Here is a 16,380-nt window from a genome sequence, read left to right as displayed (position 1 = left end):
ATTTTTCATGATTTTCTCAAATATCTTTGCAAATGTGGACAGTAATGATATAGGTCTGTAGTTATTACAAGAGGTTCTAGAATCGTTTTTATAAATTTGGTATGACTACAGCCTCTTTCAACTTTTCTGGAAAATCCCCTGTCTCAAAACTCAAATTTATAATATAAAGCAAGACATCTGCAAATTTGCTATAGGTATCTTTAACCAATGATGTGCTAATACCATCCAGACCTGTTGCGCTACTTGTTTTTAAGGAATTAATTGCTATTATAAGCTCATTTAAAGTTGCAGGGAATAGAAACATTGATTGAGTGGTCCATTGTTTCATAAATAATCTTTCTATATTCGTGTAATCAATATTATTTGGTTTCTTAATTGTTTTACTTAGTTCACCAGAATAGATAAAAAATATTTGTTAAATTCATTAGCCACTATTTCGGGATCAGATACTATATTACAATTTACTTCCAAAGCTATCACAGAATTATTGCATTTTTTCTGACCCGTTATGTCCTTTAAAATACTCCATGTATTTTTAGAATTACCATTGTAGTTTTTTAAAAGCTCAGAATAGTATTTGTTTTTTAGATCACGTATATCAATCAGCAACTTATTTCTAAATTCTTTAAACTTTTTCTGGCATTACTTCGTTATTAGGATTTTTCTTAAGACTCTTAAATAGATTATTTCTAATTTTAATACGCTTGCATATAGCTGAATCAATCCAAGGTTTAAGTTTAGTTATGTTAGATTTTTTTTCGATGTTACAACCCTTTTTGAATTTGTAATTATAAGATTTAATTTAATATAAAATACGTCAAACGCTATAGTAGCGTTTACGCTGCTGGAAAACGTCATTCCAATCTGCCATCTCGAGGTTTTTAATCAGCTGTTCATTGTTGACGCGATAAGACAACTGCGCGACCTCGAGCAAGTCAGATGGCGCGGGAGAGGCCCCTACTTGCATGCAGACAGCTGTCATGTAGTGGTCTGATACACAAACATCAATCACACTCGCCTCAATTTCCAATTTATTTTTGTTCGCTGATTTTACAAGTACATGATCCAAACATGTTTTTGAATTCGTATTTTACTCTAGTAGGGTCGTTAATAAGTGATTCTATTCCATTACAAGCCAAGGTTTAGTTTTATAATCGTCAATTTCTGAATTATCATCTAAAATATTTATATTCATGTCACCCAAAATCAACATAACCTTACACATCTTAATGTTTGGTTTTTGTAGATACTGTCTTAATTCATCAATGAAATTTTTTAATAGGATGTTGGTGCCTTTTATATACAGCAATTAAATTTATAAGATAGCCCATTGCCTTAAAAGTAAAATGCATTATATCAGCTGTTTCAAAATGAATTGGTATTGATTCAAAATCAGTGGTGCTACTATGTACAAAAAACTGCAATACCGCCAGCCCTATAATCTTCATTTGTTTTAGCATGTAAAATATAATTTGGAATTTTATAGAATGGTGTTTTCATAGCATTGATCCAAATTTCCGATAATATTATTATTTTAGGTAGCCACTTTAGTACGGATAAGTTTCACTAGAAATAAATCAAAATTAGCTCTCATACTTCTAATGGTTTTGATGGACAATGACCAGACCTGCACATTGGTTTAAGATTTCAATACTTTCAATGTAATCCATTAGGCGTTAATTTTACCAATCAACGTATATCAAATAGATTATTAGATACCATATAACACTTATAACTAACTATATATACAACACTATAACTATATACAAAACTTTTAGTACAGCAATTACATTTTGTCAAGGTCAGCCTGGCATTGAACAACAGTTACAGGTCCATTATCTTCTTTTCTGAGAAAGATCTTACCTCCTCGCACCCAAAGCCACTTGTAACCTCGTTCCCTCCGCACTTACCCTCGCCATGCCCAGCAACCTCCTCCTCGTCGGGGACAAAGATTCATTGATGTAAATTAGAGGTTATCCGATGCCAAGTTCAGGTGTCTGGTGGAGAAGTCTCTTTTCTCTCATCTCTTTTTCAGCAGGGCCTCTGCATCTACTCTCCTGACAAATTTTTACAATTATGCCTGGAGTGTCCTTTGTATTGACCTTTTTTACCCAGAGTATGGCAGGCATCTATCATCTTATCTTCAATATCTACACCTAAGGCCTTGCCTACATCCTTGACAGTCTGGATGGTATCATTATTTTTTACTGAGACGCCTTGTATTTCTACGCAATTCCTGCGAGAATATTGATCTGCCTCATCAAGCCTAATTTCCAAAGTGTGTACTCTTTCCTTCAAAAATTTATTTTCAGCAGTTAGGCTATCAATTCTTTCCAAATACTGTTTCATTTTCTCAGTTTGCTCTTTTAAGGTTTTAGTATTTTCTTCCAAATTATCGTTCAAGGCCTCATAAGACCTATTAAATTCTTTAATTGAGTTTCTTATGTTCATTAGTCAAATCCTGTATAGCTTTAAAAACATCTTGCAATGTTAGCTTACCCTCAGTAGCCTCAGATTCTAATGACATACTACGACGTCTGGCTTCGCTACATGGGCCACATCTCCATGTAAAGACCAGCACTAGATAAAGATTCAATATATGAGATAAATATAAGAAGGGAATATATGAGTTAAATGTACAGTGAGTTCTGAATTGTAGTTACTAGTTGAAATTAATTCCTTCTCATATCACGTGTATGTATTAAAAGCCTATTAACAATATTGATAGCCAAATATGATCTACTGTTTTAGCTCGAAATTGCTCCAACTCAGTACCCAATACTAAATGATTATGTCTTCTCATCTATAATAGACCAGAGCATATTTACTAGGAGTAAGCAAATTCATCTCTTAACAGCTTTTGCAAATTTAAGCTATCCGCTACCACCTTATAAACATTATTTCTGGTTTAGCATATATAGTTTACTCTTCTTGAATTTGAAACGAAGTGAAATGGATGTGATGAAATTGTGTTTATTTTCGGAGGTGAAGTTAGGACTAAGGAGCCCTCTCTACCATTCAACGTTAAAACGTCCACGCTTACAAAACGATATTAATATATAATACGAGGAGTTTACCTGGTTATACGGATAAACCAAATATATTTATAAATATACCTTAAAACGTAGGTTGAGAGGTACAGTCCAGTAAAAAAGCGCGTACGTCTGGCCTGTGCAATATAATGACCCTCTAGGGATCGTTAATCAATCCAATTAATTAGAGAGCCAATTAGTGACAACAATCTCGTCTGCCTTGTTAGACCCTATCATAATGGTCTGGCAAGGTCAAGACCCGCTTTAGTGATGATTGTGCGTGTGTGCGCCTACGTAAGGAATGTAAAGGGCAATTGAATGGTACATTGTATATTATGCTAAGCAAGGGTACCATATGATCTTATATACCTTAATAAATCAACCTTTCATTTGAATCGAGCTTTCACTGATATTTCTGATAATTGCGCAAAAACTAAAAAGTTTGGAACAAATGACCGATTACTTTTAACCAATTAAATGTGGAAAATATGTAATATTGAAGCATTTGTTGCAAATGTACGAAATATGTGGCTTTCTAAAGGAGTTTAGCAATTTTTATTAAATTAAATGTTTCGAAATAAATAAAGGAAGGTGTAAAAAAACATGTGTCACGTGACTGGCTTCTTTGGGTAACATGCAAAATGTCAAATCTACAGCTCATTTAATTCTCGAGATGTCATACGGACATATAAACAGACAGGAAATCATAGAGAAAATAATTTTTTCCATCTCCCGGAAAACAAAAGAGGAATTGTGTCAACGTACTGTTTAACAGGCTTAAATGACTCTCATACAAATAATATGGTTGGACATGTAACATGATTGATCTCATTCTTGTTTATGTGGGAATGCAAATTTTAAACTCAACAGATGAAATAATATTTCTTGCCACACTTGGTTTGCTCATTAAGTTATGTTTTCTATGGTTTAAATAATACAGTCTACTCACCAAGGCACCATAAAATCATGTATTTGTAGTATGAAGCGTAACGCATAGTTTCAAATACATGGATTAGTTCTTGAGATACTATAAGGACAGAGAGATGGATAGACAGACTGACTTAAATACAGGAATGACACTTTACAGCCACCACTTCATATGACACTTTTTGTAAGTGATAAAAACTAAATTAAAATTAATGACATAACAAAGTTAAAAAGCTGTTTTCAAAAGAAGTAATACACATCTCATTAGACTTTAAGTGGGATCTGATATAAATACTAAACGGCACCTAAATTGATTGAAATTTATTGAAAAAAATGCAATGTATCAATACATTTTAAAATTAAAATCAAGTTAATATTTTAATACGGCTTATAAGCTGACATATAGAAAAGAAAATTTTCCGATAGCCTTTGCTAGGCCTCAGCAAAAATTATAGGAAATTTAGTGACATTAAGAATTGGAAAATTACAAGAGGAGCTTGACCAAATCTAAACAGACTTGTTTGTAGTGAAGTGTAGTAATTTTGCGCTACAAAAATAAATAAAAGCTATCACGCTACAAGATAATCAACTACTATTGGACGTAAACACATAAAAGTGACGTATTTTTAAACTTTATCCACTCAGATATCGATGAAGTAAATTAATACTTTGTACAAATTTGGCAATACACCGTAAGAGAGAAACCTGTTAGAAAGACAAATAAGATAATATGGTATATTAATTTATTCATAGCTTCAGGTGTACCAAGTGAGTACATGTAGTCTGTCGACAGTGCAAAAAATGAAATCCAAATCAATCGGATAAGTTCAAACACCTACATAGAATTTCAAGGCTAAAAGTTTGTCATATTACGTACACATTACAGATTTATTGATTAAACATCGACAAGTCATTGACAAGTACAATGTTTCTTAATAATACTATATTGTGTTTTATACCTTATTTTACCAAAGCAGTAACTTGCAGTTTCCATCAGTTGAATATTACTTAAAAGTACTAAGATGGTGAGAAATTTCGTAGCTTAATCAATTATTTAATAACTGTTTTACAGAATATGCCAGGGAAAGTGTCCTGAATATGTATTAAGAGAACTATCGGAGCTAAAATATGTTTAGGACACCTTAATTGACTCAGCCTGCTGTAAAGAGAAATAATTTCCAATAACGTAAAATGGTTACCACAACGGCCGCAGCACTAGTTCTTCTCTGGTAATACATTTCTAGAGTTCTGATTGATAAAAAGATCAATATCCAATAACTATGTAATAATGATATTGATTATATAAGATTGTATATATACGGTGTCCAATCCATGCTAGACAAATACAAACCTTGCGACAAAGTTAAACTAAGACTAAACGTCTGTCCTGTACAAACGACTTATTGTCCTGTTAACAAAAGATTTCTTTTCCCCGGAGTTCTAAAGTTTGACTCGGATTTTCCTAACTGCATGCAAAGCTGCGGAATACACAGATGCAGATGAGTCACAGTTACAGTTGCAACATTGATGAGTCAATAAGCCTAACAACACTTGAATATATGAGTCAGTGGTTTTGACGACAGCAACCTTGAAATGAAATGAGCACAATAATACATCCGACTCCACAATCTGACTAGAGAAAGCTCCTAGTTGCTGAGCCATTTCGTGAGACAGACACCTGATCGTTTTAAGGACTTTTTGTATGTCCTTGTATGAATGAGGTTGATACCTCGCGTTCTATAATCATGGCATAAATATGCTATCCGGCACTGTGCCTGGTTCCTGAACAGAAAGTTGGCAGATTGTGTCTTGTTTCTCATTCTTTTTTCCCAGCATAATCTCCAGACAGACAACAAGTGAATTCTGAATCACCAAAAATAACATTTAACTTCATTTTTATACTAATAGGCTTTGGCTCTGTGATGTTTCTGGCCTTCTACCAACAGAAGCCGTATGCTGAGTGTAAATCTGCATTACTATTCCATCAATCGTATGAGTTCGCCGAGGGAAGAATCGCTATCTAGAATACAACATGGTGCTACTATCGATATATATTATGACTAGATGAGAATGATTCTCAGTAAAACCTTTAATACTCATTGTTATTATATATCGCAGAACAACAAACTTGGTATCAAAATGTTTTTCATTAAATCTCCAGTTTTTTAGACATTGCAGTTTTGAAAAATTTTAATGGGCGCCATTTTAAAACCTTATACGATCTTTATCTAAAAATATTTTTTTAAATCTTGCGTTAATTAGACTAACCATTTCGGAACGTTTGAAATTCATACCCTTATGAAATTTAAATATATAATATTTCCTAAAAAACACAAACATACAGGTATACAGTAAACTAGGCAATATAAGATTATACTTTACTTGTACTTATTTTACCTTGGTAAATAATGATTAAATGGTAAAGTATAATACAGTAATATCCTGTATTTTTTATTAAGGAAAATATTTGATTTAGGGAATAGTTGCCATAATATTGAAGATGCACCAAGAACGCACAAAAAATAAAGTTAAAATATTTTTCACCTATTATTTTTTTTATCTGTCATCTGATTGCATTAATAATTTATTCCCAAATTTCAGGTAGCAGGAAGTATCCTGACAACCCTTGGAGCCCTCACGTCCACCTTGATGATGCGTCGAACCGGAAAGCGAGGGCTGACCTTCGTCTCTTTGTCTCTCAGCCTCTGCTGCTGCTACGGTTTGGCCCTCTACGTCGCTCTGGGCCTCCAGATCTCTTGGATACCTCTTGTGCTCTTCAGCATATCCTTCTTTGCAGCTCCCCTCGGCATCATCTGCATTCCGTGGATACTAATTTCGGAATTGTTTCCTCTCAAGTAAGTATCTTATAATAATCTTAAGATGAGCATTTAAATATAAAAAATTTCATGATTGAACAATTTTTACAGATAAATTATGGTTCTACAGGCAATAAAATAAATGACAAGACTTATTTGCTAGTTTAACGTATCATATTCTATCTAGATTAGAAACATTCAGTGGTTAAGGATATCACAATAAAAAAAATCAAATTCTACATGAATAATATATTTTATTGACATTTTATCATCAGTGGTATGGCTTTAAAAAAAAAAAAAAAAAAAAAGAAACATGGATATATATCTAAAACATTCACAATAAAGCATATAATGCTTTCAATGGCTATTTTTTGGTTTTTCAATAGAACTGAGATCAATCAGTTTTAGACAGTGACAATAAACTTCCGTTTCCCACAAAAATACATGCTTATAAATAGTACTTTTCTTTCGTGTGTATTTATCTCTAGCAGCAATAACTTAATCTGGATCCGTAATACACATGCAGACTAAACTATTATCTTTGGCAAAATAAGAATGAGATATTGTAAGGTCCTAAGGTCTACTAAGCAATAACCGATCACCCTCTCAATATCATTGATTCTCCAAAACTATGTTAAAGAATTTCTTTACTGACAGGGGTAGAGGAGTCGCTGGAGGTGTGGCAGCCGCATTAGGTTATATGATCATGTTCATCATCATCAAGACCTTCTACAACCTTGTATCCCTAGTACAATTATCAGGGGTTTGCTTCCTCTATGGGTCCGTGGGCCTTCTGGGGCTCGTGTTCTTCTACTACCGGCTCCCAGAGACGGAGGGTGTGCCCCTTCACCTCATTGAGAGAATATTCACCGACGAAGAGAATCCCAGTGAAAAGAAAAAATAAGTTGATGGCAAAAGAAAAAATCAGTTTTGAAAAAGACAAACCTGTATAAAGTTTGTACAAAACAGATTAGTTTTATTTCATCCTCCCTCCAAATTTAAATGTAGTCTGATATATGTAGTTGTAAGTGATTGAATTCCATTTATTTTTAAACACCTCTCATTACATACTCCTATTTGTAATCATACAGAATTTTCATTTAAATCTGTTTACGTATTAGGTGACAAACTGTGAAATTAGTCGTAAGAGAAAATAATCTCATGTGTTAGTAAAAAGTATATGTTTGTGGATATTTATTTATTTTGTAGTAAGAAAAGTGATTGAATATTAGTTTCTTTTCAGGATAATTGGTGTTGCAAGTATTAAAAGTTTTATTATTACCGTAAGTCATATTAGAAAACGTATAAAGCTCTAAGATTTCGATCGGTTGGAGTAAATTTTTTGATTGACTGAATCATAGAATTAATACAGTTACTATATAGCCAAGGAAAAATAAACTATGGGCAGTTGTTGAGGGTATCTGTTAGTATAACCTAAAAGTTCTTTTGTCTGGTTTTTCGTACATATCTCAGTAAGATTTGATACGAACGAAAACTTACATGTAAACAAAATTAAAGCCGATAAAAGTTTCAACACCTTTTGTTCTTATTGGTTCTTTGCTGCCTTTTACAGTTTATGATATATAAGCTCTCGTAAATTGGTAATTTGCGATAAACCCCTTATGGGAACACATTGTTTGTAAATCATTATGGCAATGTCTTCTATTTTATCAATTACAGTTTATAACGCCTTTAAACCCATTTTAACGTTAAAACAGAGAATATTTTCGAAAGCGTGTATAAATTATATGTTTTTGGAAGAATTTAAAACAATAGCACTCACATGGTTGTACTATATCGTTCCAGTGAGACAAATAATACTTATCAATAATTAATTTTATTGTAACCAAAATCTATAACTTCCGTTTCATGTTTATTCAAAATTACTGTTCGATTTGGTTTGACAGGAGGATTTGGCCTATTATTCGTCAATCATTAAAACAAATTTTTAATAAATGTTCACTTAATTGATCTTTAATCATTATAACTTATAAAACGTATTCTTCTTTTTAACACGTAAAGAATAAACGAACTGTTACGAGTCTCAACTTACTTAAACTTTTGCATTAGAATATCATATGTCTCCCAAGCTAAGCTTAAGAAAATATTTTGAGTGATTATGTAAATATTTTACAGGCGGCTTTTTAAGAAGATTATCTTAAACATTGAACTATCCTTCCTTTCTGGATTGTTTTCGACAAGTTATAATTAGACTTGAAAACTGCAGAGTTTTTAGGTTTTTTTACAGAAACAACATGATTCCTTGTTGAGTCTTTTAAGATTAAAGAGTTTGAATAAATTAAAAGTTTTAACAACGAGTTTGAATGAGAAATGAATTGGAATGTTAAGATGCAAAGATTTGTTTAAGCGTTTGGGAAAATTTATATCTACTAGTAAAATTGTAGATAAGTCTATACCGGTCAGTTTTGTTCCTTAAAACAAGTTTTCAATTTAAAAACAGAATTTTAAAAATTAAAAAATTGTTACCTTGTGTGCTGACCTCTCCTTCAATGATTAGTTTATGATTTATGCAGACGTGCACACAAGATTTTGGGATTCATCGCAAGGTCAATTCGTGGCATGACACGAGTCCAGCTTTTTAAAAACACTCTTTCCATCCTTTGTGCGTCAGCTCCTGAAGTATGTTAGTCCTGTTTTGTCCCCCTACTAGCTTGGTCTGATTAATATACTTGAAGCTATTCAGAGGAAGTTCTTAAACTGGAGGGACTCGTTAGGGACACCGTTTTAGAGCTGCCACTTGCTGAACTTAAGGCCGAGATTCCTCTTCCAGATCTTCAAGTCAAGCGTGAAGTCGCCGATACCTTGTTTCTTGCCAAATTGATGATGTTTCTTGCTCGACTGTCCAATTCTTCTCTTCCAAATGGATTTCCGTACTCCATCAAGGACTCGATCACTTGATCTGTTCAGTAGGCGTCACTACTCACTTCCATGGTCCACTTGTGAAAATGATGAGGCTGATGGGCTGTTTCTGCCATACCATTGATTTCTTAAATAAGAGTGCTTAAAAAATTCGAAGAAGAGGCTTATTGTCTTCCATTATGCTGCTGCATAAACATTTATATTAAATTTAATGTATATTCCGTAATGTCGTTCCATTTAGTTTTTTGAAATATTAACAGAAAATTTGTTATTGCGTTTAAATTAAATATTTTATAAAATATAAATACTTGCATCGATATGTTACTCAGTCAATGAGTTTCGAAAATTACTATCAAACACATTAGATATGTTTCTCTCTAAATTAAAATGTTTTCCAAATACATTCAATATACACAATTCACCTTTAACTCGACATTTCCCGACACTTGAAATGAGATACATATGAAAATACTGAATAATAGTAAAAATTAACTTAAAAGAGTCTCTCAAAAAGGACAGGACATAGGTAGTATAATTTTGTTGTATAAATAATGTTCCCCACGTATAATGTTGGTACCGTAGGAATGTTGGCACTTGTTCAAGTATTATCTAGGTCAAGCCGCACCTTAGATACGGCAAAAACAGCTTTACATAATGCCGCCAAGAGGGAGGAAACGAGTTATAAATGAATTGTTCAGTATTCAAGGTGTACGCTGCTGTGGTAAAGTATGGCATAACCTCCCTTGCGAACGTCTATTAACTTTACTCTATCAATATTACAAGATTTTATTTTATTAGTATTTACAAAAAAGAAATAAACATATATTTTTGGATTCCGCTAGTTTTTGCTTTTTTTAGTCCAAGTAGAATTTGTCGCATTAAAGTGTTGTAAACCCAATCCGAAGTAATGTTCTTCTGTCAAGATTAAAGTTACTATAATTATAGAGAAAGGTAATCTTCACCGTTACGTAGGGGCAAGGCTGCGGTTCTCTACGTAAGTAAAAATATATAGAGAAACAATATGTAAATGAACAGAGTATAAACGGCAATAACAATAAATAGAATATTACATCTCATAACAATAACAATAAACAAAACAGAAAAGTAACAAAGCTTGATGAACTCATCATGCAAAAAATGTTATAATTAACAAATAAATTATTAAAAATAAATAAATAGATAACAAGAATATTACCACCAGAGCACACAACAGCTCTCATGCTTATCACTCAGTCAAGACTATGCACCAAGTTCCCCAAAGTACCTTAATTTTTGTTTGAAAGTAAAAATACTTTCGGCTAAACTTTACTAAACTAGGAATTCATTAAATAAGCAAAAAATATGCACAATAAATTATATATATAACAACCACAAACAAACTATGAAAACTTAAAACAAATAGTAGTCTTGCCAGCACCTCCTGTTCGTTTTAGGCAGAAACAGACTTTGATAATTCTATCGCTACTTATATTGGTTTACGATCTGTTTAACAGGTATATATCAATAGTTAAACATTAACGGTCAGCTGGGCACGATTTTTTCACAGCAAAACAATTTAAAGAAATCAAAATGTTATTAAATCAATATAAAATTATTAATCTAAGCATAACTATCGGAATTTTGCATTATTAGTTAAAAAATAGTGTCTTTTTGCCGCCAAAAAAGTAAACTTATCACAGTTAGAAAGATCGATAGAAAAAAGATTAATACTAATGACTATTGATTTAGGTAGACAAAGTGTATCGAAGATTCATAGATAAATGTCTATTCCAATTTGAACGTAAAAACGTTACAGGACTATTTATTAATTTTCACTGAGCTTTTGACTTATTTAGCCACAGAGTTTTATTAAATAAACTGAAATAAATAGGAATCAGAGGATCAGTTTTAAATTGGTTTACAAGGTAGTTAAAGAGGTAGGCTATAAACAAGTGAAAATTGAGATCCGTCTTAGTCCACCATGACTCGTCGTCTGAAGAGTTTCCACAACACATCAGACCCCAGTTTTGCTAAGCAGAGCACAACCGATAACTAAATATCCAGTTACCATAGAAAATAAATGTCTTCTTTAAGGAAAGAACAATAAAAGTACTCATGGATGACATTTTGTATTTATAACATAACATATATTACAAACAATATGACAAAAAATTAATTCTTAAGTTCTAAACGTAAGGCTTACTTTATAGTCTGAATCAATGGTTAATTATATTAATTAAAATAGTTTGATTCCCGAGAAACCATTCTTTGCATGAAATGGTCCTACTTTCTTGTCCTTGACTGCTGAGCAAAAAATAAGAAGTTCTTTCATTGCAGTGGGTAATATTTCATACACTTAGGGAGAAAGATACAAACAGACTATCATAAAAAAAGATTATTTTGTCAAGTAATTTAAAACTTGGTATATTTTTTTAGTCCACACTAAATCTTTCAGTCTTGTAAATTTTAATTGTTTTTGTAGTCTGCGGAAATATAATATACCTTATTTCATAAGAATCGGATCGGTAATGTTTCTATCTTATCTTATCTACTAGCTTATGGCTAAAAGATGGCGACGAAAAACAACCCTCGAGATGGTGGCTATTATGAAACAGAATAAAACTCTGCAATGTCTGATAACAGATGTCTGAGAGCATAATTAATATTTTTACAAACTTATAGAAAAGTTTGTATGGTTTTAGTGTTGGGTAATACAAAGATTCAGTAAGTTTGATAACCCATATCCAGAATATATCTGGCCGAACGTTTGGCACGACAACTTAGATGAGTAAAACAATAGCTAATCTTAAATAAACATTAAATTATTAAAGGAATTCTACTCAGAACATACATATATTTCCATGTATAAAAATTAACATAAAAATCAAATTACATAACAATAATAAATTATTAGAAAATTGTAATAATGAATTTTAGCTTAGTACTATTTATATCTAAACTATAATTCAATTAGAGGCTATAAAAACTGTTATACGTGTTATATAATATATGGAGAAAATAATGAATTCAACAATTAAGACAATCTATATTATCAATAAGGCTGTAAGCACTCCTAAAGCAATATTATATTTGAATACTTAATTATAAAAACAGCTTACGTTATCGTCCACAGTGTACTCTAGCCCAAGAATTGATGCAAGATAACTGATAAAGAGACTGGAAGTCCCTTAAAGGTCAGTTTTGGAGTTGAAGAGAAAATTCTTCCATCGATTTAAAGAAAAACCAGGTTTTGTACTTAAACGATGCACATTGGCTTTCAGCTTCTACTAGTATGTCGGGCATGGAGTTGTGAAATAATTTTTTATCAAATGCGCTTCAACTCTTCGGTGTAATTATTTGGTATCCGTCGAAAAATTTGAAACATTGGAAAACAATTTCATACTAATACAACAATATCTTTAATTGAGAACATATTGAGACTTACACATTTTGTAAGGTGATAAATGAATCATATAAATGTATGCGGTGATATACTTTACAATTTAACGTTGATTGTTAGGAATCAAACATTAAAATATCAGCCAATATTGCCGGATATTAAGTTTAACTGGGCCATGCTTGGCGTTTTATTTTACCAGCCTATTATAAATTTATTTATTAATCGTTTTATTGATTAAATTTAGTTAATAACAAGTTAAACAAGCTTCATTTAAAAAATGATATTTTGAATAGTTTTGTTTGAGATTGTCTATTCGATTTTATCGTGCCATTAAGGGTTCACAATCAACTACTGACGGAAGGAAACTTAAAAAATATACCATAAAATTCTCTGGCTGAGTTCCTTTAATTATTTTATGTACTGTTACTAAAACACACTAATAATTTATATTTTTAGTGAAACTTTATCTTCTTTGTGACTATGAAAATGTACTAAGATCTTTAGTTTGATTGTAAAAATTGTAAAACAATATTTTTATTTAAAAAAAAACATTTATAAATAAAGAAATTTATTTATTTATCATGGCTTTTTGCATATATATCTGATATATTGCTTAATTGGATGCAACTTGCATTCTAATTGTGCTGAACCAACTCGCAATAGATCGCTAATCTTGTCTCATTTTACCTGGCAAACCAAACTTAAGAAACAGACCGCGTGCACTGTGCACGTAGGCCACTCTTGGTAAAATCTTATAGCTCTATTTTAAGTTAGGGAATCTGCGTTCTACATTGAGATTGTACAAAGATAACAATGATAAATACATTTCACAATGTAACAATAACAGTAAAACTACGTTTATATACAATAGGACAAACATATCAAATAACTTAAATACTAATACTGATAAAATAATTATATATAAGAAACTTACGCCTACTTAAGCATATATAGATAGTACGTTTTTATATTACAGTAGGCTCTCTCTTATCCGGCCTCGGACTAAATATTATTTTTCAGGAAGACGTGATTAGAACTGACGTGCTTCGCGGCATCGACAGACTGTCAGAATAAAAAACACGTCAAAACACGTCCGTTTGTTTTTAAACGTGTTAATGTTTTGTACTGCTCTTAGAATTTTCAGAGCTATGGATAGTGAATTAGTGTGTCTAAATGATTATTATTATACTATATGTACTAATTTTATAAATATAAATATTATAATTTATGTTGTATTCTTATACAATCCGTGATTCAATATATTTTACCTTTTTTTAATGTGGTTGTTATAATTTATTGTCGGTGAATCGACTTTTAGATTATTCGAATTTTGATCCGTTCCGTCATGCTCGATTAAGAGAGAGACTATTGCATACTGTAACCCAATAGTGCCAAAACTAAATTCGGCTTGAATGCATCTTGAACTCCAGCCCAGTACAATGAAACAGCTTGCTAGTGGATACTATTGACATTTGTTACCTATTTCGATTTTTTTCACCTAAAAGGTTCTGAGAACAGATATGTGATTAATGCATCTTGCGTAATACGACTAGAATGATTAAATCTACCTAATATTCTGTCAATATAATAAAAATAAAAATAGTGATATTTAACCACAAAGTAGTTACGAGTAAAACTAGAGGTTTATAGTGTTGTTTGGTACATTTTGGCTTTATCTCAAGTTTTTACAACTTATAAACTTATCAACAATTTAAACAGTATTAACCTAACATATAAGCACCATTAAAAATTGGAAGCTTAATGTATCTATAAACAACTAGTTAAAAATAATAAAAGTATTAGATACTTAATAGTCGCGGAATAACCTCTGAGATAGTAACCACTAATGTAGTATATAAAGTAGCCGATATAAAAAATGAACTATTGAATTCTAAGTTCCTTTTAGTCTGTTTAAAAACTACAAATGTACATATTTAGTTAGCAATCAGAAATACATAGGTAGAAAGAATTTGATCTGAGCATGAAGCCACCGGATTGTACTAGTACTATACTACAGTATATTATTAATACTACGGTTGGGTGCTGGAACCAACCGTATATGTAAACCCGAGTCTAAAAGTGCGATAGTACGTAAAAGTTACTGATATAAAACTAATCTAGAGAAAAATTGTAGGTTATTTGTGTAGATTAATCATTTCGAACACATCTGGTCTATTAGGGACTAGACAATTATTTGATTTAAAGATAAGATTGAACATGTGTTATTATTTGGTTGTACTTATATCTTTGCTAAATTTTTATACGATTTAGGAAAAGGTTACACCCGAAATTACCGATGAACGATAAAGAACAATATGTTAATCATTTCATTCAGGACATTTAATTTGTTTTGTTTTGTATAATTATATGCGTATCCTGCTTATTCGATGTTTATCAGATAAATGGATGGCCACGATATCGGATAGCCAAACACGTCTGTTAATAGGTTAAATTAATGAAGTTAAAATTGTATAATTTTTCTTAATGATTTATTTTAAACAGCATGTTTATTCAAAGTTTAATAATTTGTGTTTTCTTGTATATGACATATTTTAGGATAGTAAATCAAGTTGCGATAGTAAAACTGATACAAATCTGTACAAGTTAGCATTGAATACAATTTTGGACATGCAATTATAAGCTGTAGGAATTGCAATACAAGCAAAACTAATGCCAGGTATTTGTATCGCTAATATTTTACGTCAAACGCCAGCTAATACTGAATGTCGGATAAACGAGATCCGAATATTTATGAAAGAAAACCAACGTTCAGCTGAAAATAGTTTACAGTTAAGAAATTTTCTAACGTGAGTTCCATACATTTATTGCCAATTTCTGGAAGTAAGATTGTGGTTGTGTTTTTAACAATGCTGTGTATAAATGCGACCCATGTCACTAATATTAGTGACATTCCCACAATCCCTTATCTTGGGAAAAAAATATGGTTATAGGAAACAAACCTCAATAACTAACGCTAGATCCAAATTAATTAATAGGAACTACTCGGTCAGTTTTCTTGTCTTTGAAGAACTTCTCGATGTCTTCTAGACGCTTCCCTTCTGTCTCAGGGACACAGTTGTAGACGAAGACGATGCCCACCACCCCCAAGCAGCCGTACAGGAAGAAAACTCCATGGAGGCCCAACAACCCCTGTATATCCAGGAAGGTTTTGGTCACCAAGAAGAACATGAGGTAGTAAATCCCCGAGGATATTCCTCCACCCATACCTCGACCCCTAAACAATAATTACAATAGTCAAAATAAAAGAAAGTAGACAACTGTTATGAAAATCACCACTCCAACAGCAGGGTTCAGCCGCTTAACGATCTTATCTATGACAATGTTT

At 32.0% G+C, this 16,380-nt stretch overlaps 2 protein-coding genes across 3 annotated transcripts in view; one reads left to right on the top strand and one right to left on the bottom strand.

Annotated features, from left to right (window-relative positions):
- Positions 1-7,741, top strand: part of LOC124362004 (facilitated trehalose transporter Tret1-like) — a 31,546-nt gene extending 23,805 nt beyond the window's left edge. The window contains exons 7-8 of the mRNA XM_046816137.1: positions 6,561-6,814; positions 7,433-7,741. Of these exons, the coding sequence (XP_046672093.1) occupies positions 6,561-6,814; positions 7,433-7,679 (501 nt within the window). The 3' untranslated portion in view covers positions 7,680-7,741. The remainder of the gene's footprint in view (positions 1-6,560; positions 6,815-7,432) is intronic.
- Positions 7,742-11,744: 4,003 nt separating this feature from the next.
- The window catches only part of LOC124362003 (facilitated trehalose transporter Tret1-2 homolog), a 49,574-nt gene continuing 44,938 nt past the window's right edge, over positions 11,745-16,380 (bottom strand). For both annotated transcript variants that reach the window (XM_046816135.1, XM_046816136.1), the window contains exon 9: positions 11,745-16,269. In XM_046816135.1, the coding sequence (XP_046672091.1) occupies positions 16,020-16,269 (250 nt within the window). In that variant the 3' untranslated portion in view covers positions 11,745-16,019. The remainder of the gene's footprint in view (positions 16,270-16,380) is intronic.

This window comes from Homalodisca vitripennis, chromosome 5, assembly GCF_021130785.1.
Source record: "Homalodisca vitripennis isolate AUS2020 chromosome 5, UT_GWSS_2.1, whole genome shotgun sequence".
Lineage (NCBI taxonomy): Eukaryota > Metazoa > Arthropoda > Insecta > Hemiptera > Cicadellidae > Homalodisca > Homalodisca vitripennis.
Note: the sequence above shows the minus strand (reverse complement) of the source record. Positions and strands in the feature narration are given on the sequence as shown.